A 26,224-nucleotide genomic window follows, 5' to 3' on the forward strand; every position below is an offset into this window, starting at 1 on the left:
ATACATACACACACATACATATATATAGTTCAGTAGTCTTCACTTTACATGTTGGTGAATTTAAATGTGGCTTTAATAGGCAGCTTTTTTATTTACCTTTTCATTTATTCTGTTTGTAACTGTGATAATCATTTCCAGCCAAAGAAGATAAATCTACATTTTAGCAGATGTGTTTGTGTCTAAAAATGGAAGTATTTTTTTAATTCTGCTAGTTTTTTTGTGTTTGTCTTGATGAGAACCTTTTCAAAAGAAACAATTCAATCATAGTTAAATTCTAAATCTGACATCACACCTTTTCCAGCAAAGCCCAGAAGCGATCTCAGTTAAAAATAGAACCGATTGTGAAACCCTTCTCCGATACCTATGTTTACAAAGCACGCTGAATAAATAAAATGGGACATGCTGTGTACTTAGAACAAACCCACTTAAAAAAAAGAACAAAAAAGAAAAAACAGGTTTTCATATTTCACCTCTAAATGTACACAGTGCACTTGTGTTTGTCAACCGAGCTGGTCTGTGACGCATTATGAAAGAAAATAAAAAGAGGGAAAGCGCCTATTATCGGTCTGTCCTGCTGCTTCTTGGACAGGACAGTGTCACTCAAAAGGAGCACGTTTACGGGTGAAGCACACATACGGGTGATCAAACACTCTCTGCACTTTCTGGAAAGTGCAGGTGTATTTTTTTTTCCTTGTTTAGCAGTTCAGTTGCATGTAGGAAGAAAATTAAAGGCACATGAAGGATCGACACCCTGTTTGTGAGCAATAAAGAGGGAGTTAGGGAGAGTCAAAGGACTTGAGTTATGAGAAGGTCGAAAGCAGAGAAAAGTGGGGGTGGGGTGGGACATTAAAAAGATTGTGTCCGTCTGGCTAATGGTTCTTTATGGCTCCCTCATGTCCTCAGATGGACAGGATGACTGGCACACAGTGTGACCACTGGTAACTGCACATCACCTCCATTGCCCCCCCCCCTCCTTCCTTCAGCTGACATCCCACTCAGGGAGGCTGCCTGCCACAGTGAAGTGAACCACTAAAAACACCATAAAACCAACAGACTAAACAGCCATTCATCATTACAGCACACAAATGAGCCGCATCACACGCACTAGTCTTAACTGTCCCACTCGGTGACTCAATGCGAACATTAAAACTTCATCAAGTATTACCGGAGCAAAAAAAAAAAAAAAAAAACCAAGGAAAAAGAGAGAGAGAAAAAAAACAAAGTTCTGACCACTCAAACCTCAAGTGCAGAATGTAATGTCCAGAAATAAGACAATCATGAGTGAAAATGGTTTTGTTGGTCACTTTTATTGAATTGGTGATGACTTGAACCAAGTGCAAAACAGTAATCTGCTCTTTGAGGGACAAGTGTGGAAAAAAAGATGCAACACCACAGGGCACGGGTGATCCATCAAAATCCGCTTTCCTGACCTGCCCAGCTTGGTGTCTGCAAGAGAAGCGTGAAGAAAACATCACATTTAGACCATTTGCACATCACTGTGAGCGATCAAAACAAATCTTTCTTGTTGACTGTGGGAAATGTAAAAAAAGTAACATACATGTGCAAGCAGTTATATGATGACGTTTTCCCCTTGTCGGGTGTGTGTGATGTGTGTGTGTTCTGTTGGTGAGTGCTGGGTGGCTGTGAGAGCTGACAGGGACCCTAAGCAGCTGGCCCACATGGTAGGCTGTAAATGTTCCCTATATGCAAGTAATTTGTAGCCTTAAGGACAGCAGGATGTAATCGTGCTCTGTGAGTCGTTTGCAACCTCTCTTTTTTGGTATAATTACAAAAACTCCTTAATGGGGGGGGGGGGGGGGGGGGGGGGGTGTTTGCTTTTTTTATAGGATAAGTTTAGGGTTGCACTCCCGCTGCAGACATTCAAACAATAGGGAGGAGGCTAATTGAGCACATCAAAAGATACTCAACAGGCGCACATATCATGAATGCTGTAACTGCCTGGTCTCGGTCGTGTCGGGCTGCCCGTCAATCCGCTCTGACAGATGTCAACTTTTCAGGGAGTTTGGAGCATCATTTTAGCATTGCGCGTAGCTGCAATATTTGAACTGCCTACATAGCGCCATAACGTGCAAGGTCAACATCAAAAACAGACTTAAATGGGATGCCTGGATCCCGAGCCAGACATCTGTAACAGGTCCTAAGTGCAGAAAACTCCAGACTTTGACTAATGTTCACCAAAGCCAGAGTGAGGGTCCACCTTATTTACGCTGCTGAGCTGAGTCACTGAGCTCGGGCCTCGTTTTATGGTTGTTTGGAATCTACCTTGTCATTAGGCCTTTGAAGAGCAATGGAGGGATGAAAGCATTAGCTCTGTTAAACTTGCTCTTACTGGCTTTATTCCGTGTAAAGAGAGCTTTTGTTGATGGTTGTTCATCAACATTCTTGAGCCTTGTTCTTCTGAGCTGATCATTTGAGGTGCTTTGAACTACCCTGAGTGCACGCTGACCTTCAGTCTGATCAGTTAAGTGAGTTTTGCTTCCCCTACCGCGACGAGCAGGGAGTGGAGATTTGTGTGAATTTTTTTTTTAAATGTACACTTTGTGCATTACTCACCTCGTTTCTGTTGCTCTGGGCCTGCTTTTTCTCAATGTTCATGGCCAGCATTTGGCTGCGGAACGAGAGGCTCTTAGTCTTCTCAATCACCTGCTGGTAAGGCGATATGGCGTTGTTCCCCATGACCACATGGCCCTAGAAGAATGGATAATAGCCTCACAATAATGCCAATAACTTTTAGTCTCGCAGGCATGCTATTCTACAATGACCAACCAGAAGTATCACATAGGTCCTATTCGTTTCTACTGTAGGCACATCTAGATAATTCTATGTCATTCTGGTAGACTAAGCTATGATTTACTGATTACAGAGAACTGTTGCGATGGGTATGCCATAACATGTAGGATCAACATAGAGCCTCATAAGAGGATATGTAACAAGGCTCAGATACTGCGGTTACAATGTCCTTATAGCTACCCTTCCATTTTAAAAAAATAATAAAATTTAAAGAATGAGTATAGCGTTGGGCTCCTTTTCCCTCCTGAGGTTACACAGAAGTGGTTCTGGAACAGCCCCCAATTTGCTGAGATTTGTTTTAAAGGATTTGATTCATTACTTGAGCACAGAGCTGACTGATTGAGGAAGAAGACAGAGGGTCTCACCAGTTTGGAGTCTATCTTGGCATCCAGCCTGGCGTTGCGGATGAGGTTGACGATCCATCTCTCGGCTTCCTCGGGAGTCATGTTCAGTTTGTCTGCCAGCATGCTGTTGAGGAAAAGGAGACAGTGAGCTCTAACCTGGTTCGGTTGAAATAATTCAAAGTAACGTTGATATTAAATGTTCTAGAGACATTAAAGAGTTCCCAGAGGATGTGTCATTGGTCAGCAATCAAGTTAGAATTTTAATTTGACCAATACTTTTAGCCAATGACAGGATATCGGCAAAAATCAGCTGTTCTTGTGCATTAGTGTACGTGTATGGAATAGCACCTTTCTAAGTGCTAAAATAAGGTAGTAAAAACATACCTGGTAAAAAACAATGTTATCAATATTGTTGTAAGTAGTTTAGGATGCTAAACTAAACGGTTTTGTTTATGAGCCTTTTTGAAATTGTCTTTTTGTGTCTGCAGCGACTGTCAGGTAAAAACAAGAAAAGAAATTTAAGAACAACGTGCTCCATTACAACAGCAACAATACTCATACTGTGTTTACAGATTTTATTCTTGTTATCAAATACTGACATGAAAAATCCCAAGCAATAAAAAAAAAAAAGGGAATAAAATCCTCCCCACAAAAGAACCAATGTACGTAGATCGAACTGTCACGACTTCTGCATGAGTCTCAACTGTTGTAGCCTGAAGCACTATGCTGAGCCACCAACAGTCTAGCAAAGTCTAAAAAACAGCTGATAAAATCTGACACTTTAAGAAAATTCCAAGCAGTCTTGTATAGCAGTAAGTACACATTTACTGCTTTCATAGGAATTAAGAGGGTGCCAGGTGCTTCCGATCAAATGCACTTGATTCAGCAAGTGTGAGCACCTCTATAAAAACAGAAGAAGAACACACAAGACTTCTGGAACAACATGCTTTGGAAAGACGGGATCAAAGTGGAGATGTTCGTCCACACAGCATGCACAGTGGCACCTTTAGCAAAAACCAAACACAGCATATCAGCACCAAGACCTCACGCCAACTGTCAAGCACAGTTGTGGAGCAGTGATGATTTGGGTTGATTTTCGGATTCACGGGACTCTTGGAGTTGAACATCAACAGTACAAAAGTATTGTAGAGTCAAATGTGAGGCCATCTGTCCAACAGCTAAAGCTTGGTCTATATGGGGTCATGCAGCAAAAGAACGATCTCCTGCACTGCAGCAAATCTACAACAGAATGGCTGAAAAAGAAAAGAATCAAAGCGCTGCAATCGCCGAGTCAAAGTCCAGATCTCAACCTGATTGAAATGCTGTGACAGGACTTTAAGAGAGATGTGCATAAATGATTCCCCACAAAACTCAATGAAATGAAGCAATGCTGTATAGAAGAGCAGGCCAAGAACTACTATGCCAGAGACAAAGACAATTTCATACAGAAAAGTGTTACTTCAAGTTATTTACACTAAAGGTGAGCCTAATCTACTAAATCATGGAGCTATACTTAATTTTTGAAAACTGCCATTTTCAAATAAAATAAATAAAATACCCCAACTGAATTTTACTGTTAATTCTCAGGTAACATTTAGCTTCTGGAAACCCTGACTTCAATTAAATGTAGCTGCTGTGTGTGCTGATTCATGCATGAAATATGTTCTAGCACCCAGTAAGTCTTATTTAATGCTACTCTATGTTATGACTGATGTTGCACATTAGGTGCCAAATGACTGGTTATTATTTCCATTTGACAACGTTTATAAATGGCCAACACATTGCGCTTCAGGCAAAAAGTATATAACACACCCAAACACTTCTAATGGTCCCCTGCTAATGGGAGCTTGATTTACAGACTTGTATGAACAACTCAATTTGAAGAATGGGTACTACCCCATGTTGTGAACCTCTGTAATTATTTAACCCTTTCTTTTTTTGTAGCTCTGTCCAGGAAACACTCTTTGTCCACCTGGCTGCTAAAGCTCATCAGACAACTCCAAACAGCAAATGTCCCCTGAAGTAAAAGCCAGGTAGGAGACCGGGCTGCTCTTTGATAGAGCTGGATGTAGATGTGTCACAGTATAAGGAGGGGGTTATGAGGGTGGCTGGCATTCTTTGATCCAAAGCTTTCCCCATTGCAGCTGGCTTCCCTTGCGGCTTTCAAAATAACTAGACCCCCTCGATACCCCCTTCCCCCTACATTTCCTGCCTCTTTCCTCTTGTCTGACCCTCACCACCCTCCACGCCTACCACATTTCATATCAGGGCCCCAATAAATATTCACGGCCGCTTTGAGCACTACTCAGAATGACTACAGCAACTCTCATCTCAAAACCATGAAACCAGCCCCTCCCCTGAGAAGCACAAATCCTGCTGGCACAAATGCGTAAAATCGGTATTCCTGCAAAAAACAAAACAAAAAAAAGCAATAGCACAGGTTAAAAAGGCCTGTATAAAACAACTGACTTTGTTAATGATCACTTCCTGGTCAATTAACCACATTTCGCGAGACCCCTTCAATATAAGTAAGAATCTGCCCAGACCACACCACTTCTCACGCCATGCCTCAGCAAACAAATTCAACCAGTAGTACAGATTTCAACTGTCGCTCTCAGAGGCTTATTTAAGACATTCTTTTAGTGGGAAGTAATCTTATTTTGGATTTGTGATATGTCTGTCTTACCTCAAGGCTTAAAAACTTTAAAAAAAGACTACCACTTTCTAACCCATGAATGTTGGTCAAATGGTGGCAAAACCACATAAAGAAGGGAAGTGAAATGATGTCAGTGTCTGGATGAGGCATTAAAAGCATAAACAACAAATAAAACGCATTACCTCAGCATAATGAGAAAAATAGGGTTTGGTCTCCAAGTGACAGTGCACATCTCTCAACACTTACACCACAAGTGAAGTGATTGAGAAGGTGGATAACAGGACAGGAAAAAAAAAGGCAGCTGCGAGGAGTTCACGAGTATCCCAGCAGCCCAGAGGAGGGGAAAGGATATGAGGAGGCTGATGAAGCTGTCACTCATATCAACAAACCTTGTAACATTAGCTCTGCCGGACAGCTGATTACACTTCAGCTCATCAAACCTGTGGAAAATGATCCATGACAACAAAATTGCTCTGATGGATCATTGTCCGGAACGTCACAAGTTTGTGTGCAGGCTGTCTAAAGACCCAAGTTTAGGTTTGATGGTTAACACATGTCGGTGATCGCACTGACACCATTTCACATCAGCAAGTGTTAATTTAAAGTAAATGATGCGCTGATGAGTAGCTGCAGCTCACACTGTCAACTTTGGAAATTCAAGATTTAGATTTCATGCTCTGTGAGGCAATGTGTTGCAGGATCTTGAAGACAGTCCTTAATAACTCTGTATGTGGGATCATTAACGTGGTACAGGATGACTTATTCAGTAACATCAGGCAGGCAGACTGGAATATAAGGGGTACAACTGTAGGCATCAAAAGCACCTAAAACTTTTGAAGGGTACTATACATCGCACTCTATCAAGCTGACTGATATTAGTAACAATTCTTCAACTATTTATTTAACAATTAATCTAACGCAAATTCAAAAGTAAATTTGAAACTGGTTCTAATTTCACCCCAGTGATTAGGTGATTGCTGCGCAGGAATACTGTGGATGTTTTGTTTGACAATTCAGGAAAGTCGGGACGCATGTCAGTCAAGTCCAGGTCAGATATGGTGTTCAAAACAAACATGATCTGGTTTCCTCGCTGGGGACTTGAGCTAATCCTTAACCCTTCTCACTGTTGTCTTTGCAGTATAACACAGGAACGCAAAGTGCCCCAAAAGGCCCAAGGCCTTGGCCTGTACGAGTCAAAGCCCTCTAATCTAATTTATAAAATAAAGTCTGGCAATGTTTTCCTCCCAGGAAGCACATTTGTATATCAGAGCAGGGTAACTTTATCTTATGTTCTAGTGACAGTGTTCTTCAACAGCTAGCCTTACTTATATCTCAGAGAGAAGGAAGAGCTGAGGGGAAGGAAAAAAAAAAAAAAAAGACAGAAAAGGACAGAGATGTGGGAGCATGCAGTGCGCAGGTCAGAGTTAACAACCCACACTATTGACATCTTTTGGCCTTAAAGCCGAACAGGCAGCTTCCACGCCTGGTTTTATTTTACACAACCATGATCCTGTTCCTTTGGGGAGAAGGATCACTTTCATTTCGACCCCTTACTCGCTCTGGCTCCTGAGCTTTCGACTTCAGGCTAGAGGACTCCTGTGAGTCTCAATACCAAGCTCACACTTGCACAGAGAGGTCAGGCATTGGGGTCTAATTCAGTTAAGGGAGAGAGGAGGATTGGGGGGGGTTGGGGTTCTTCTCCAAAGTAGACCCTTTCTTAACATGGCTGGCCTAAAATGAATGCATTGTTAAACACTAACATATGATAGTGTTTAGAAGAGTCCAAGCCATTTGGAGCAACCTCGTTTTCGGCTTGGGGTAAAATTGATTTTTCGGAGAAACCGAAATGATTGTGTGGTCTTTTTAATGACTCACTTGTGAGGTGGAAAGCTCTTCAGTGTTACTTCCAAATACACACGACACCCCTTCCAAATACCAGTGAACTGTTGTGTACAAAACAATCCAGTCATGAGTGGGGGGGGGAACGGGACAAAACTTCCCCAAATGACCACGTCTCAAGCATTTACTCATAATGTCAAAGGACAAGTGTGCATTTGAGGTCACAGCAGGGTCTGAAACATTTATGGAAGGACTAAGGAAATAAAGCCTGTAAATCAAACAAGGAAAGCAAAGCTAAATTGGAAACGCACACACGCACGCACACACACTCTTGAGACACTGAAAAGTCTAGACGAAAGAACGTGTGTGTGTGTGTGTGGGGGGGGGGGAGAGATTGCAAGTGTGGGCTAAATCACATTTTCAGTGCCTACAGTACATTTTACATAAGCCTTTCTTGCATAAAATAACTAAAATAAGCCAACTTCTGGTCTACTTTTGTATCTCAAGCTGTGGGCAAAAGGAAGGCTAAATATCTGTGAAACCATCATGGCCAACAGCTGTAAAAATGTCCTCATTAAAAACAGCCATCAAATTCATTTGAATCCACGCTTGGGTGCAGAGGGCTTCTGGGTAGAGGACTAATGACTTGGAATTTGGTTGTCTGTCAAAAATAGACATGTTCTGTCCATCGTCATAACACCACCAAAAATAAACACGGAAATCCCTAGAACGACCCTTGGTTTGTGTTCCTGCTTCAGAAACCTCAACAAACAAGAGAGTTGAGGACACACAAAAAGGTGAAAAGTAGAAAAATCACTGTTCAACTTCCTCTTTCAATGTTACCACTAACCTTTTGTGGTCCTTAACAAGTAAATGGATCCAATTGCACTAAGTCTGCCAAAAAGAACCAGGACTCCTAATCAATTCCAGACAATCTGCAATTGGAGATTTCGACAGGGCCTGATCATGTTCCATAGTTCAACCTTGACTACAGACCTCCACAGCTCTATGTAGCAGTCAATGCAATCATTTTCGTGTCAGAAGAAGTAATTCATTCCCTCTTTCCACTGAGCATCACGTGTTTGTGAACCATACTTGGAAATACAGCCTTTCCTTCAAATCTTTAGCAGTCACAATAGGCCTGAGGGACGGCATACTGCTGTGTGAAAGCAGTGGAAAATGTGTACTGTAAATTAGTCTGGAACAGTATGAACAACAGAATAACATATGCACTTCCTAACGTCAGAGATAACACTTACAAAGACAAGCGTGATAGCTAGGAAGGCTGAATTTCTCTTTATCTTTATAACTCTCAAATTGATGCCAAATCCTATAATCTTTCTTAATTACAAACAATTACTATAATCTTTTTTCTTTCTCGCCGCTAATGCTCACTATAATTAGCATTTACTAAATTTCTTGGTTTTGGGGATGGATCCAAGGTCAATTTTATTTTAATGTAACTAAATTGAATTTCAAGCTAACAGTCAAATTAAGACCTACAGAACCCCCTGACCTCCATTTACCCAGCCAAAGAGAGTTGAAATGTTTATGTGTACTGGAGCAGCTGGGAACATCTAAAGCAATCCAAACCCTGACCTCTTACTGGAAGACAACTTGTAGTGAACTGGCCTTGACAGGTGGTCTTAAAAGTTTAGTAAGCACAGCAACCTGTAGAGACCTGGAAGCAGTTAAACCCCATAATACTTATCCCCAAGATGTGTGGGGTTAGCATGGCTGTGCACGGAGAGGCCAATAAACACTCATTTCAGGAAAATTTCATTAATCGCAAAGCAGCTGTTCTTACTTCCTGCATCTTGAAGTGTAGCGATATTAAACAGTATTTCCTGTTAATCATTAATGATGTCAGTCAGAGTTTTCCTGTCAAACATATTCTACGCACACAGACATTCACAGCTTTCAAACCGGCCAGAGGTGGTTTTTGGTTCAACACCCTCTTTGCAACAGACTTCATGTAGCAACTGCCAGCAGCTTCCAGGAATTACTTGCCAACTAGTTGGGGAATACACATTCTTCACATCCAATACAACAGACAACTCTTGAGCAATGTGTGTTACTAACCTGATGCTAATGCACTGGTGAATTCTGCAGAAGGTCTCAAAGATGAAGAGGCGTGCGTTCTCGATGAAGTCCTCCAGGCAAGCAACCAGGAAGAAGTCATTCACAAGAACCTAAGAGACGGGAAGAAGTTCATGTTAGAGCACTGTACAACAGGTATTAAAGCAATTCTTTTTTCTATCAATGCAGGACACTGGCCTAAAATACACACAAATCTGAGTTTGGACCAGACAGAGTGGAAAGTCATGAGTGCTGCTTTACAGGTTTCAATTTGTCTGCCTCTTTTATTTAATGTCCTATTTAATAAGGGGAAAAAGAATTCAGTTCACTTAAGCCCAATTCCAACTTGTTTTTTGCTGTAGTAAATGGGGTAGGAAGAACCACACTGTCTGCATTTTTGTTTCAGAATAAAGTTCCCTCTCTAAGTAATACACTTCAAAAACAACCACAAATCTTCAGATTCTACAACCACCACATGACACCATTCAGTAAGAACAGATCCAGCCACAGAGATGACCACCCTGTCAGCGACTTATCACCGGTCAGCTGGTCTGTTGGTTCAGTGTCAACTCTCTCTCTCTCCTCTCTGTAGGATTGTTAAATTTCACAGCTACTGTCATCCAGCATCTGCAACACCACAAGTTCAATTCCATTCACAAATGACACTGATTTTTTTTCAGCCATCTGTACTGTACAAAAAATAAAATAAAATAAAATAAAATCACCTGTGGCCGGTTACAATAACAAATACAGCCTCATTTTGACTCTTTCTTACTGCTGCATATGGCCTATTCATCCATTTAATCTGCTATAAATGTTCATGTCCCAACTATGGTCCCAGAGGTACTACTGTATGAAATGCTCCCATTTCCCAGTGCTTACTGCATTCCAACGCACCAGTGAGAGCTATTTCACATCACAGACCTCTATCTTCAAAAGTTCTGTAAGGATTACCAGCTCTTTGTTTTCTTAAGCCTAGAAAGCTGCTATCTGCACAAAGTTCTGCTTGAATAAATCCCAACTACATGGCGCTATCAGGCAACACACGTTTTCAGCTATGACAATGCTTATCTAAGGCTGATAAACTTTGAACAGCTAAGTGCCCTAATTATTGTCATCTGGGATTCAGACCACAAAGCTTAAACAAATTCTGGAAGGGGCCCGAAGAGCCCATTTATGTGCAATCTGAGGGCCGGACTATAGGTAGCCCTATACTTTTCATTCTTTTGCCATGCAAGCATCTAACATCTGACAGCGATTCCAGATCTGGGTGGAGTGGGAAAGAAACAAATAACAACTTGTACAGCCTAACCAAGCTAAACTCCCTATTTGAAAGCACTTGGCTCATACTTTTGTACCGGCTGCAGTGAACTGAAGTTGGGAGAGCTGAAAACAATACGCATGTCCTGCTATTACGGCAATCAGCAAATAAATGGGTGCCACTCTTCTCAGCGGATCAAATGTGAGGCACTACAAATGTTCATCAACACAAAAACCAATTCCAGTGTGTAGTGGTTTACTTCAATCACTCCATGGTCTGTGAGATCCCTTAACCAGTGAAACTATTCTCTTGCGTGTGATTTTTCTTTCCCCGCACAAATGTCTCACCGACTTCAAACAAGACCATTTTGGGAGCAAACACATGTTTGCATACCATCACAGTAATACATTAGAGGTGCTGTTAAACACTTTTAGAACCACCCAACTAGTTGTGAATTGGACAAGGTTAATAGAAGCCTTTTGTGCCTACTGCACATGCTCTGATAAGACTGACAGGTAAGCTAGTGTTAAAAGCACCTGGAATAACTTGGGCTCTGAGAGGAAATTGGGAGTGAGCATCTGTTTCAAGCACAGTCGAGTCTGTAAACAGAACCCCACGAGGTGAGGTCAGGACCTACCCTGAGAGCTCCTAAAAAGAGCGTGCAAGTGTTTAACAAGGACGGTGATTGAGGGTGTGTTTCACGTCTTAGGTGAAACAGGACACGTGCTAATGTTGATGATAGTACGTGTCATAGTTTAGCCTGTGAAGACCCTACAGAAAAATATTTTTTTTCCCCCACGTTGGATGTGTTTTTTGTTTTTTTGTTTTTTTTTTAAGTACATAACCACATAAAAGCAAATTTGGCTAATTAATTTGGTTTTAAATTCCTCATTTGTAAAGTAGCGATATGGTGAGGCAGATGACTCCGTATTAGAGAAAAGAGAATAAATCTAAATGAAACAGAACCTTAAGTATACCACTGACATGAGTTATAAACATTTTCTCCTAAGAAAGAGCCATTTGATCAGGCCACATGTTTTTCATTTATCTACAAGAGGCAAAAGATGAAACGGGGGCCAAATAGCCCTAAGTTCAGTCTTTTAATCCTCTGCACCTCCAAATTAGCACGTCATCTGGGAAAGCCAAATTACAGTGTGTATGCAGAGAATTAACTAGGAGATCAAGTTCTACTAAATAAACACACAACATGTACATAGCACAACAATCAGGACACCTGCTCTGTCTTTAAATTTGATTACTTACCACAGAATGTGTCCAGAATATCCTTTAGAGTATCCATGTATCTTATATACAAAGGCCACTAATGCAACAATCTTTGATAAACTCTGGCAACTGTCTAGTTTCAATGTACCTATTATGTTGTCTATCACGCACATACCTGACAGAATTCAAATGTAAAAACTGTGCAAAATCTTGAATTAACCTTAAGAAAAAGAACACTGTTGGCAATATTTGAGATCAGAAGATACAAATTAAGCCAAATAACTCAATTATGCACCACAGTGCCCAAAATAAAATTAAATTGACCTTAAAGTGAAAAATGAGTCAGAAGAGCCATTATTTCTTATTCACCCAGTCTAATAACGCTTTCAAATAAAAAAACCTGTGGCATTTTTAAATCTCTAGTGGTAGAGTGGGGCCGTTTTTCTAAGAGTGGGCTCCTGTTCTGCTCGTCTCACACTAAGCAGCAACCTCCAGAGCTAAAAAATGTAAACAATGCGAAAGTGCCCAAAAGAATTTCATGTTAAAACGCTCAATTTTAAAGCGTTAAAACGCATGTTTACAATCTGGTGCTGGCCTCTACAGATGGTTTCCCCCTGCAAAAAATAAAAACAAAACAGAAAAAACAAAAAACAAAAACAGGGGTGATTTATTTATTTATTTATTTATAAATAACTATTTTGTTACTCCACCAGCCCAGACATTGGTGTGACCTCTTTGGATGACAGGTGTCCCAGCAAAGGCAGCTGTAGCCAGTCTTTTGTATATAGTCAGTAATATAAGAAGATGAACAATAAGCTATATGATTACTTTTAACTCTGGACCAAGTTGTGTGCGTTTCTACTGCAAATTATTGAAATTGAGTGTATGAAATGCAGGAGAACATGGACTAAATTAGCACTATTCTCTAGAAAAGACTGAACACAGACCTTGAATAGGTTTTGGGAAAAAGAGGGCAGAATGTTATTTTTATTTTGCATCATGTCTTTGCGGGTTTTTTCCGCAAAGTGAGCTGTAAATCTTATCTTGTTCAAGGACAAGTTCTCAAATCATCATGCTGTTCAGTGTGTTAAGCTTTGTAGTCAACACACAAAGAAGACTTTTACTGTAAGCTACTCACATTTCATATTAAGTTACATTTCATCATTGCAAACCGAAATTGAAATAAATGCTCTGAACAGTGGTGTTATGACAGATTTCCCTCTTAAACCGAGTGTCTGCATGCCTCTGCGGAGACTTGTGCTTATAAAGCTTTTATTGTTAACGACTAGGCTGATGGGTCAATTACAGGCCATAGCATAATCTGACTGAAGCCTGAGTCATACAGTGTCCAAGGAGACCTCTACATATCAGACAGTGAGATACAAGGCCCAGCCTATCACTGCTCTGCCTCACTGGACCCACGCAGAACTGCGGCGAAAAGAATCGCTGTGTGAACGTGCAGAAGGTCACACACAGATGACATGATTACTAACCATTAATACTATGATGCTCTGTGTGAAAGTTCAGGAGTCTGACCCACAAATCAGACGTCCTCAGAAGACCCCCGTATTGTCACGCAGATGAACAAAAAAAACAAAACAACATTCTTTCTCCCTTTGGGAGCAAAATGACAAATTTACTGTTGGTGAGATGACTGAAGTGGGTACTCACCGATTCACATTCCCTGAGCTTCTTCTGAGCACTGTCAAAGTCAAAGTTCACGTACAGGCACTCCACAAACTCTGTAATCGGATCTTTGTAGGTGTAAGATTCCTGAGAACATAAAAACCACAGGTACAAACATATTTATGTGTCTAAGTTAGAAAGTTATGGCTCATCGACGGTAAGGTGCAAGTAGTTTATATAGTTTATTTAGAAATAAATATGACAAATATAGCAAACGTGAATCACTATCTGTATGTGAAGTTCAAGCGTTTTACAATGTAGTCAGAGCCACCACCTGCTGGGCACAATTGCTAAATAAATGAAACCATGCTCTGAACTCTGAAGGGCTCTAAATTTCCTAAACTGACATAAGGCTATAGAGCAGAGAGTACTGAGGACATCTTTTATTCATTACCAACAGCCAATCAAAACAGTGCTTAGATCTCTGAACCAACTACTGTCATTGGTAGATAAGGCACAGGCACACAACAGTTTATCAGTTTACTGCCATTCATCAGGAGTTCAAGGCTTCTCTTGCTTGACTCAAACTATAACATATATACCCACTGTGCTTAAAGTGAAGTGTTAGCAATGCTATTGGATTACATGGTCAGTTACCCACCCTTCAAAGCCAGTATGGCCAATAAGTAATGACCTAATAACTGTGCACCGTGTGACAGATTTTTTTGTGTTTCCTTACCTGTTGTATGACCTTCACCAAATCCTTCAGAACTTGCCGACGTTTACGGACATCCTTGTTTGTAATGACCGCTGTAGTTAGGTAACGCAAGATGTGGGGGCACATAGTCTGGATAGCATTGAGGTATCTGGAGTGAGGTAGGATGAAAGCAATCACTTATAAGACCAACGTAAGCATAGATGTGATCTTTACAAGGACACATAATATAACATTTTGGGATTCTTATCAGGCTCCTGGCATTTTGAACAGAGAAAATCCTTTGCAGATAAACAGATAAATGTCCTAACAGGACCTTCATTGGGTCGGCATGGGTTCAAGTTTTAGCGATTTCTTTCATTAGCATCCTATTGGGGGGGGGATTTTGGCAAGAAGATACAGATCAGTGAGCAGGGACCTGCCCAGTAGCTGAAACTCAATCCAAGAGAGACTGATGCTCCAAGCACAGGTCAACTTGCTAAGGGCTGAACACGAGAGAGACAACCCTGTTTCAGGCTCATTATAATCCCACACCAACTGTGGAGATACTGTTTCTGTAAAAACATGCTGCACGCACAACAACTGGACACAATATTAAAACCACCTGCCTAGTATTTGTGACACCAAAACATCTCCAAATTAGAGACATGGACATTTAACTAGACTTCTCTCTGATAGCACTTTGTGGTATTGAGGGAGTCTGGGGGGGTAGCATCAGGTCCTTTAAGTAATTTGAGTTGCAATGTTGAAACTACGTGGACTTGTTTTTACAACACAACCCACACATGCTCAATCAGATTGAGATCTGGGAAATTTGGATGCCAAGACAACATGGTCATATTCCCAAAACCATTGTTGAAAAATGTTTGTGGCAGAATGCAATATCCTGCTGGAAGAGGCCATTTCCACCAGGGAATACCACTGCCATGAAGGGGTGAACATCTTCAGCAATGTTTAGGTAGGTGGTATGTGTCAAAGTAATCTTAACATGAGTTCCAGGATGCAAGGTTTCCCACCAAAACATTACTCCAAGCATCACACTGCTTCTGCCAGCTTGTCTGCTTTACATAGTGCAGTGTGCTGCTGTTACTGCCCCAGGTTAAGGACCAGCAAGCCCTTTGCTGTTCACATGGTGTAAAAGTAAATTGTGATTTACCTTCTTTCATTACTCCATGGCTGAGTTCTGATCTGCTCGCATGCTCTTTATAAATAGTTTTGACAGTGGACTGGAGTCATCGTGTACTCTGCCCAGTCTGCGGCTATCCAAGAAAATATGCACCAAGTTGCAATTCACTGTGTGTTCTGACAGTTTTGTAATACCCAGTATTAAAATGCCCTTATCATGACTTTAAGAGGGTTTGCAGTCCTTTAGTGTGCAGTTTAATTTTTTTTTTGTAAAAGGTTAGCAGACTTTCGAAAGCCACGGTCCTTAGCCAACTGAATTCACCTAATTTTTTAGCCCAGGTAGGTTCCTTCAGTTCTCCCATAGCTAAGGCCAAAGGAGCACATGTTACTCAGAGAAGCGGTTTTAAACCAGGCTTAATTATCAAAATCAATTAAAGGGACAGGGGAACCTGTGGCATTTGTGAAGTTCAGTCTAAAAATGGCAGTGGGCTACCTTTAAAAAGCCACTGTTGGCCTGGTTCTAGGAGAGCTCCCTTTCTTGCTTTGTAGTTGCTTGACTCCCGTGAAGAAAAAAAAAAACCCCACAACGCTCCCTGCTGTGTTCCTGATTAACTTACACCTACTCATTCTCCTGGGGGCTCCAATAACAAGCAATCTTGCATGAATCACTGTACCATAGCCTTCTTGGTGCATTCACTCTAACCCACTTAGGAGACTTGTTTTTTTTTTAGTTTTCAGGCAACAAGCATCACTGCACTGGTTTACTGAAGATGCTACTGAGGCATGCAGCCAAGAAATCAACTATGAGTTCAGGTTTCCTCTATTTAAGGAGTCTGTGTGAGAACACAGGAGCAGGTCCCATTTTACAGCTTGTAGGAAAAAGAAAGTCATGTCAAACAACCCAAGGAGTGATTTCAACAATCAAGTAACACAGGGTGTACTACTGCAGTAGTGTTTGACTATTTTGCACCAGTCTTATACTTTGTTACTGGATATTATTTCCCCTGAGGTCTGCACACTCTGTCAATAGTACACAAACAAGGCTTTGGACCAACATTTGCTGACTGCAGGGGTAAGGGAGGTCAAATGTGGAGCTGAAGGCCAACCACTGGTCACCAACTTCAGCCAAAGGAAGTACTGGTCAAGAGATGGGAAACAAGAGCCAAGCCAAGCCTCAGCGGGGAAAACATGAGGTTTCAAGACTGTGAAACTGCAAAGCACACAAATCTACCTCAGTTTGTCCAAACAGATGGCTGGGTGAGCTTTTCATGAGTAATTATTGGGCAGGCCTCCTTAATCATCCACAATAAAATTAAAAACTGAGTAAAATTCAGGGAACCAGACATTTGAGTGTGCTGTGTTGTGGTCGCCTGTCATACTGTCTGTGGAGCCCAATCATCTGTACAATTATACAAGCCTGCAATCAGAACAGGGGAGGGAGCTAAGACATCAAAATAGGTGGTGTGCAAATTTTAACACAGTGTATAAAGTTTCCGAACTGCGATACATATGGCCTGGTTCTCGACTTGGAGAGTAAACAGACCACACGAAAACACACTTCAGAAACCACTTTGAAAATACCAGCAGTGTTTCATGAGGAAGCCCACCACCAAAAAAAAAAAAAACGTGTCATGACAGAAAACAGTTTCCCTCTAAATCAAGTTCAGCGTGTAAAATGTTTTATGAAGCATTTTGATATATACAAATCAGATAACACGTTAGAGGGTCAAAATATAACACTGCAGCCACAGCATATAATTTTTCAGTCACGGCCATTCTCAAAATGCAAAAAAAAAAAAAAAAAAGATTTCTAGACATTATCTCATTTTCATTTGCATTTGTAATGCTAAACCACAAAATGCCATTTTGAGTGTAGTTTAAACAGCCAACAGGGCCGAGTCTCAACCACACTGCAAAACTGTGCCTTTCTTTTAGACATTGTTCAGGGGAAATGTATCTGATCTTTTCAACTACTTCCTGGGATTGTTTCAACAGTTTTCAAATTCCTGTCTAAAAGAATGATTGAAGTCGAAAGACTGAAAAAAAATATAATAAAAACGGTACTTACTGTGGCTGATACAGAAAGAGCTCAATGATATTGTCCCTGCCCTTGGGGTGGTTGAAGAAGACAAACAAAGACCAGTGAATGAGCCATGTCCTTTGCTGAAGAGACTGGAGAGGGGAGCTGACGGTCTGGACACAGCCAAGGCCAAGGCAGAAACCCAGTCGAGCACGAAGAAAGACACAAAAGAAGGTCCAAAAGAGGCCACCAAAAGGCAAAGAAAAAAAGACAAGAAAGTAATTTTATGTCACAAATATGTTTCAAGACAGTTATATTAAAGCTCGTCTCATCTTCAAAACAAAGAAATCACCTCGGCTTCCAAAGAAACACCGATAATGACTTAACACACAAATCCAAGTTCTTAAGCAGTCAGATGAGTGTGTGTGGCAAGAAATAAAACGCCACAGCAGAGCTGTACTGCAAGTGAAATGTCAATACGGGAGTCTATGTAAGGGAATCTAAATGTGGTATCAAATTCTGAGAAGTGGGGCATTTACGTTGTTATCGATAGTCTCTCTCAGGCGGGTGAGATCCTCCATGGCTGCCTCCCAGTTCTGCATCAGGATCTCAGAGGCCAGTTTGCCCCACAGCGAGTTCAGGGCATTCCTGTCTGTAGATGGGACCTTGAAACGGACAACATGATACATTTGTTAAACTGATGACACAGTCCCACCTGCAAAACAAGTGTTTTTCCACATTACTTGACAGACCAAATACTAATTAAGGTTGTTCTCATACAGGCTGGCAGACCAAGCAGCAACATCTGCATCCATACGCAGCAAGCCAGGGCTTGTCACCGTTTGCTTGGCTTCAGTAGCAGTGTTGTATGATACAGTAACTTTTCCCATTTATACCCTTCAAACCAATTAAATTATGTCATGGCAGGGGAATGGAGCTTGACAGACAAGAGAAATGGATTATGAAAGACTTTTTAATAGAACCACATTCAAAGCACTTTTGGGTAAATTGCCACATTAAGTAAGGACATACTTGAAGAATGTGTCACTGAAATTTCCTGAACAGTCCTACAGAATTATAGCATTTTGGTTGGAGAGTTCACTTGACTGGGTAATGTCAATAAGGTCCTCAGGTTTAAAAACGCTTCAGCAAGATGAAACGTCGTTTAAAATTTGAAATGTATTTATTGCAAGGGGCTACTTTTGACTTGTTTGCAATCAGAACTAATCCAAAAAATATATATCATAGACTGATAAAATTAGGGCACACATCGGAGATAAAAGACTGTTCTAAATGAATGTGGCACATAGGTCATGACTTTTTATTTGCTAGCGTGGCTGTGTAGTTAGGATGTTGCTGAGTCAAGATCACACTGCCCAAGTCTGTGCAACAGAGCAGCACAGGAGTGATCAAATAAGTCTTCATTAATATTTAAATGATCCAACTTCAAAATATCCAAGAAAATTGGCATTGTTAGTATTTCTTGCAAATATTGCTGCTCTTCATACAAGAAATGAAAAGTGCCACCCATCACCTTCAATAAATCTGGACAACTCCGTCTTAATCACAAGGTAATTAGGCTGAAATATGAACCAAGGCTAACAAGACACATCTTTGAGAGGATAATTACTCTCAAACGTGTTGCAGGCTACAGTTTCTGATTCCCAGAACCCAGCTAAAACAAACAAACAAAAAAAAAAAAAAGAAAGAAAGAAAAGAATCCTGTAATGAAACGCAGGTTGAGAATGCCTCTGAACCTCTGCGATGCAATCACTCTGTAGTGGACCACTGGACTACACCCTAGGGCTCATGGGAAACTGTGCGCCACAGTAGTCCACGATAACACCAAACACCAGACGCACTGACATGAATCAAGCAGGAAGTCGGGGTGGGTGTCTGTGGAGCGTCCAGAGAAACCTAGATGCTAACCAAACGCCCCTGTACAACATCGGACAGCTGCTGTAGTAGACTGTGAGACACGACAGATGCACACATGCAGGAAAGGCTTTAAACAAAAAAAGGAAAAATAAGAGAACAGGTTTCCGCTGAAACTGAAATTGGTGATTATTTGGCTATAAAGGGATTTCTTGCTTAGCAAAAACCAGCTACAGTCTGATAACATTTCATCAAGCTGTTATAATATGAGATGATGGCAGGTAAAGGGAAAATATTTGGAAAATCTCTTGTGGTATTCCCCCAAAGGAGAAAACAGTAAGATGCTGTGTCCATCCAACCAGTCGGAGCAGCGCTCTTTGATCACAGAGCACGTCTCTGGTCTATAATGAATGATTTTTTTGAAGGGGGGTGTGCAGAAGTCACAAGAAAGATCAGCATTGTAGCTCTGAGAAGAAACTGGCTATGCTGCCGATATAAAGGTCAGCGTTTCATCTGTTCTAGTGTTTTGTTTTGTTTGCTATTTTTTCTCTCTTGGAAGTCCCTGCCTGCTACGTTTGGCTGACCTCCAGGTCATTATGGCAGCTTTCTACACACACACAGTCTGGCTTTTCACTAGTCGCCACGCTAGAAAAGTTTCAATACCTGGGTTTTTCCAGCAGTTACCTTAAGTTTCCATTGGTTTGTGAAATGGGCACATTTTCGCTGACTGACCAGCAACAATAAATTTACTGTGCTGGGGATCCGTCGGGATACTCAATCTTTATTCTTAACATTCAATCCCTGCATTAAGTGATGATATGAATAAGTTGCTCTTTTCGGGCTAGGCCACACTGTAACAAGACCTGAGGCATGGATTTTGCAAGGCTGGCTTCCTTCGTTTAATTGACTGGGTTTCCCACGTTAAATGACTTTATGGAACCTCACCTCTCCCATACGGAGGGGGGGGCAGACAAGGGGCCTGTGAGGATGGGAGGTCCACAAAAACACAAAAAAAGACAGGAGGAGGAGAGGGAGTAGTGCACAGAGTCTCACTAATGAAACCCATTTCTACCTATTCCCATTTCTAAAAAGCCTCTTGCATTGTCAAGAGTAAGCAACAGATATCCAGTTACAGAGGCTGGAAATGAGGAAACTAACAATTTGAGGGTTAAAAAAAAAAAAAAAAAAAAAAAGGGAAAAAAGCCCTCGCTGCTGGACTTTGAACAGCATACCTCAATTAGAGCAATTTTGGTTTATTTAGACTGAGTTGCAGCGCCATAAACAACTGTTGTTGGGATAGTGGGTCATACGCCTTGCAAGCTTTTGAAGACTTTTCTTACACACTATTGATTTGTTTCTTCCTTTAACAGATCTGAGCACATCAGTAAAATACCCAACTGCTTTGGGCTAAAAGAGTTGTTTGTAGGGAAGAAGGTCAATCATTGCTTAAACTCATTGCCAAGATTTTCTGGAGGGGAACCGAGACGTGCATGACTAGTAGGGCTGCCACGATTAGTCGACTAGTCACGATTACATCGACTATCAAAATCGTCGACGACTAATTAAATAGTCGACGCGTCGTTTGAAGCTTTGTAAGATCCCAAAAGACGTAGGAATAAGTAGTAGGATTTAAGAGTGTAATAACGGAATGAAACAGAAGACGGCAGCACTGCATGTACAAGGATGCCAGCTGCCGTTAAACCCTGAAGAAGCTGCGTCCGGTATCGTAGCTGTGTCCAAATTCAGGAAGCACATCCTCCTGTGGCTGCATTTGTAGGCCAATTACGTTACAGCGACACGAAGACTGTCCAAATTCCAAGACTCCGGCAAATGCGGCCGACAAATGCGCCCTTCATTTCCCCAGATTTGAAGGATGGGTCGGGTGTATACTTCGTGGCCCAACCTATCCCAGAATTCAAGCATTCATAGCGCGGCCCTGCTCAGTTTCCAACAATGGCGGCAGCTAGTTAGTTTTAATATTACTCTTATTATTCTTTCTGGGTCACAAAATAAATGTTTAACATATTTTCAGGCGAGAATGTAACTGTGTAAACTTCAAATATCTGCTCAGTTTATCAAGACACCACATATTTTCAAAAGCGCTCCGACGTTTTCTGAGACATCTGTTACCCAGCAGCTCGATAGCTAGCCGGGGTTCAAGACTCATTAGAGGCGGTGAGAACACCGGACTCCCGGAAAATCGTTTTCAACCCCACCGCCGTCTTTCGCTACTCAGGTTAAACATGACATATAAGTCACTTAGATAACTTAAAAATGTTATTGTTTGGCTTTTTCAGTATATTATTTGTTCCTGAGTAAATCGGTTTGGCTGAGATTAAAGTTATAGTTTTTACACAGCTGAATAAACGTCAAGCAGACAACTGATTATCAGAAGTGTGAGATGCTCGAGAATATACTCCGGTGTCCCGTTATATTTTAGATAGCAAGGAGCAGACGGCTGTGTTTATTAAACTCCACCGAAACAATCTGCAAATTTCATTAAAATTTAATATATTATCATCTTGTCTTTATTTTTAGTTAGCACATACCTTAAACACTTAAAGCTGTAAGCTAATGATAGTTATATAAGAGCAGATGCATGCTGGTGCAATAAGCTGTACGTTTTATGTCCAATGGATGCATGATCTGATTAGTCCACTAATCGCAAAAATAATCGGTAACTAGTCGACTATCAAAATAATCGTTTGTGGCAGCCCTAATGACTAGGCAGAGTCACTGACATCCAAAAGACAGGATGCAGTGCCGTATCAAATGCTAATGAAGACAGAAACAACCAAAAATGGTCTTAATATTTTTCACTCTAATAAACAGACAAAATGTTGATATTATTCTTCCCATTCTCCCTGGTCTGCTTTAGCACAAGTCCTTGCTTTACCACACAGCTAAATGCTGAAACAAAAGAACGACAAAGCTAGAGGACAAGAGAGAGACACTTTGAAACCACCAACTATGCAGGCTGCTTCCATCGCTCATTATAGGACATTCAGCTCCGAGTTTAACTCACAAACACTTGATCTAAGATTACACACAAGGAGTAACAATAGAGTTTAATTTCTGCAGGACATTTTGATTTATTCCAAATGACTTTAGTCAACAAATTGTACAAGCTTGGAGAGTCCCCAACGTGTCACAAAAACACCACGACCACTGATCGTTGCACTTACCAAAACTTGGCAATTGTGATTTCTTTAATGCATCCAGGTGAGTCCACTCCCATTTTCTGCTTCTATACACAATATGACTTTGTGTTTGTAAAGTAGAGGCCACTCGATATGGGCTTGCTTTCTTTCTTTCTTTCTTTTTTTTTTTTTTTTTTAAAAACAAGAGTGATACTAATATATCCTCCTGGGCATTTAAAAAAAAAAATGTTTGCGGATATTTTTTCTTTCAGACAAATTAAACATAATCAGATTTCCCAGCATTTATTGGGTGTAGTTATAATTCCTTAATAAGATAACATGACATTGCCGTTTTACACCCCCCCCCCCCCCCCCCTTTTTTTTTAATTTTAATTGTCAGAACATCCAGTGGATTACTCATTTATGCTCTGCCCAACTCAGCTAAGATCAACTGTTTGTGTTTCTGGCGTTCCAAACGTGTGTTGTGTTGCCAACAGGGAAGTTGCAGAATTCCTTTCGCTGGACAAAATAAGCATCATCAAAATTCATAATATGGTTGAAGGGTGTTTCTCGTCTCTTTTTTACCTTTTTAATTTTCATTTATTAGCCGTTTTAAATACTGATACTACTACATTGGAAAAACAGCTAATATCGGCCAGTACATCAGCCTCACAAATATATCAGTCAGGCTCCATTATAGAGGACATAGGGAGTGTGCATGTGCACAAACAAGAATACTGGCAGTGGTCTCGGTGAACAGTAATTATCTTTCTCTGTGAGACAGTCACTGGCATTACTGGACTTTGAAACATCTTGAAAACTACTTAATAAAACTTTGGCTTTGTCCTCCAGTTCATCACTCCAAATTCAGAAAAGAAAGATAGCTGTACGATGAAGACAGCTATTAATTACGTACAGTTAATTTTCATCCCCGATGATAATCACACACCCTCTTAGAAACACCTTGCAAATTGCATGAAACCCTCTTAATGGTAACTGGGAGATGCCTTGCATAACTAAGTACATAAGCTCAGAAGTCGTGACTAGCGACTCTCTGGCCACAGCACTCAAATCAATAAGCTGTCTACTGAGTCCCGCCCCGTGAGAAGACTACAGACAGATTATGCAGTCCGCCACTGATCACTTGGCCCAGTAAAAGATCCTACTCAAGTCCTAGAGCAGCAGTCTCCTAATACAGAAGACGTGCAGGGAATTGAACAGGCAATGACGTAAGCTTTTCACATTCAATTACTTCTAAGTGTTCTTTTCCTCTGCTATGCAAGTACGGGCATATGGAGGAATTAAAGTTATCTGGCAAACCTAATGTGACGTTCAATTTTAATATATCAGACGAACGCCTTAAGCTAGTATATAAATGAGGACAGAAAAATAGTACTGGCACTCTGTTAAGTGAAGGGGTACCGGTTATCAGCAAATGCCACTATTCATGTTCAATAGATTGTAAATGTGTTAAATGTGTGCGACCAAAGCTGAAAGCTTACCAAGACACGGAAGAAGTAGAGGTACTCTGCAGCACCAGAGTAGTTTCCACACTCGTACTGGAACTTCGCATACCTGTACAGGGTGTCTAAATACTCCTGACGAAACTGCAAGAGAAATGCAGCATAAACACGAATGTTACAGAGACAATGTGAATTGCTGACAACGTGAAATGGTAAGACTAAAACTTTATAAATACCATTTCTAAAGGGTACATTGGTATGTATTGAGACCTTAAAAAAAAAATGAAATCATTGAAATGTTGACAGATTATCAAAATTATATGATAATTCTTTACAGAACATTATTTGTACAGGCATTATACAGTTGTAAATTATGTTTTTAAAAAGTTTTTGATCATATAAGTAAACAGGTGATGTGGTGGTGTCCAGTTTCACTCACTCGTTAGCATTTTCACCACTTGTTCTTTTTTACTTTCTCTAGTTGTTTGGTTCAACTTAGCCTCCAAAATGATTTGGTTAAACTGAGAAAACATTGTGGCTTGGGTTAAAATGAAACAAGTTAGGAGAGCCCGTAGGCGAGGCCCCAGTTTCACTACTGCCACAAGCAGTGTGTCACAGGAATGTGCTCAAAGACAACTTCCATGTATCTCAGGTTTTAAAAATGGCAGCATTTCATGCCATTAGAATCATGATGTGAGCTTACCGATCAGGAACAAAATAGCAACGTCAAGTGTCAAACCATCATTGCATTAAATAAAAAGTAAATAACATGAGCTGGTATCATCAAAATGTAATCAGCTGAAATACAATATATATACACATACATACACAATATATATATATATATATATATATATATAAAAATAAACACATTATGGATAAAATTATGATTTTGTTTTGTTAAAAGTAAAATAAACACAAATGTTTAACAACAGTCATAACAAAAACTCCAGAGAAACACAAATGACCTATAAATGAAATCACAAATATGACAATATTCCATATTTATTTGTTGCATTTGAATAATTCCCTGCTGTGGTGGCACACTGCTAAATCATTTTTTTCCCCCAATGAAAAGGAAGTGAATATTTAACTTAAAAAAAGCAAAACAAAACAAAACAAAACGCCTTCCAAGATGTGGTCATATGAACTATATATTATATATGGGGCTATCATTTCAAGCCTACATGTCTTCCTATATTTAAATGTCCTTCCTGTCCAGTATTTCAGAGCAGCGTGAGCTGACGTCAAGCCATTCAAGAAGACTCAGTACAACCGTGACAGGCAGCGAGTGCCTTTTGCCGCCCAAGCCCTTCCCAGTGCATACTGAGGGGCTCTGAGCTTGGGCTGTGTCGAGGTACACTGAGGACAGCACGCAGGTCAGCGGGATACCGGAGTAGGAGGGGACCGATGGAGGGGAGGGTAAGAAGCCAAACATCACGGTAAATATAGAACCTCCGGCATTCTTGCGGCTCTATCCACGAGTCCCGAGCTACTCCGTTTATTCTTAACAATTCACCACAGAATGTAAATGTCCACAGAATTTGTGCAAGCCATACAAACCCCGAAAATGAGTTAAGGGTTTTGGGAAGTAATTTTGCATTTCCCTGCTCGGCCTGTCCCTCCCGCTTTGCCCCTAAAACAACCATGAGTTCACACAAGAGCCATGGGAAATGCAGCGAAGAAGTGAGATGTCAGCAAATCAGGCCAACTTACGTTATGTTTCTCTGCCAAATAGTCAAAGAGCATTCGTCCATCCCTGGAAGAAAGAAAGAAAAAGAAGAAAGCAAGACAGTTCCTGTAGTTAGAGACCATTTAACTTGAGTTGCCGTTTGGCTAAAGAACTGGCATTTAGACCATCATTCAGGTATATTTTTCCACTTTTGGGCTAAATCAAGAACCATACATAAATGAAGACCATTTCACTTTTAAAATGGTGTGATAGGCTGTTTATTACATTTGGTTTGGCCAACATAAATCTATGTTAGCCATGTCAAACAAATGATGTCTGGTGAATAAAGTGAATACTGATTTCTCAGCACAGCC

The 26,224-nt window shown here is 40.7% G+C and overlaps 1 protein-coding gene across 1 annotated transcript in view; it reads right to left on the reverse strand.

Annotated features, from left to right (window-relative positions):
* Positions 1 to 1,288: 1,288 nt before the first annotated feature.
* eif3ea (eukaryotic translation initiation factor 3, subunit E, a) overlaps positions 1,289 to 26,224 on the reverse strand; it is a 29,098-nt gene continuing 4,162 nt past the window's right edge. The window contains exons 4-13 of the mRNA XM_063487777.1: positions 25,895 to 25,937; positions 24,218 to 24,322; positions 18,240 to 18,365; positions 17,749 to 17,873; positions 14,580 to 14,706; positions 13,886 to 13,987; positions 9,733 to 9,842; positions 3,177 to 3,279; positions 2,575 to 2,709; positions 1,289 to 1,446 (exon numbers count right to left, since the gene is read on the reverse strand). Coding sequence (XP_063343847.1) covers positions 1,411 to 1,446; positions 2,575 to 2,709; positions 3,177 to 3,279; positions 9,733 to 9,842; positions 13,886 to 13,987; positions 14,580 to 14,706; positions 17,749 to 17,873; positions 18,240 to 18,365; positions 24,218 to 24,322; positions 25,895 to 25,937 — 1,012 coding nt within the window. The 3' untranslated portion in view covers positions 1,289 to 1,410. The remainder of the gene's footprint in view (positions 1,447 to 2,574; positions 2,710 to 3,176; positions 3,280 to 9,732; positions 9,843 to 13,885; positions 13,988 to 14,579; positions 14,707 to 17,748; positions 17,874 to 18,239; positions 18,366 to 24,217; positions 24,323 to 25,894; positions 25,938 to 26,224) is intronic.

The sequence above is a fragment of the Pelmatolapia mariae genome, linkage group LG10_11 (assembly GCF_036321145.2).
Source record: "Pelmatolapia mariae isolate MD_Pm_ZW linkage group LG10_11, Pm_UMD_F_2, whole genome shotgun sequence".
In the NCBI taxonomy this organism is placed as follows: domain Eukaryota; kingdom Metazoa; phylum Chordata; class Actinopteri; order Cichliformes; family Cichlidae; genus Pelmatolapia; species Pelmatolapia mariae.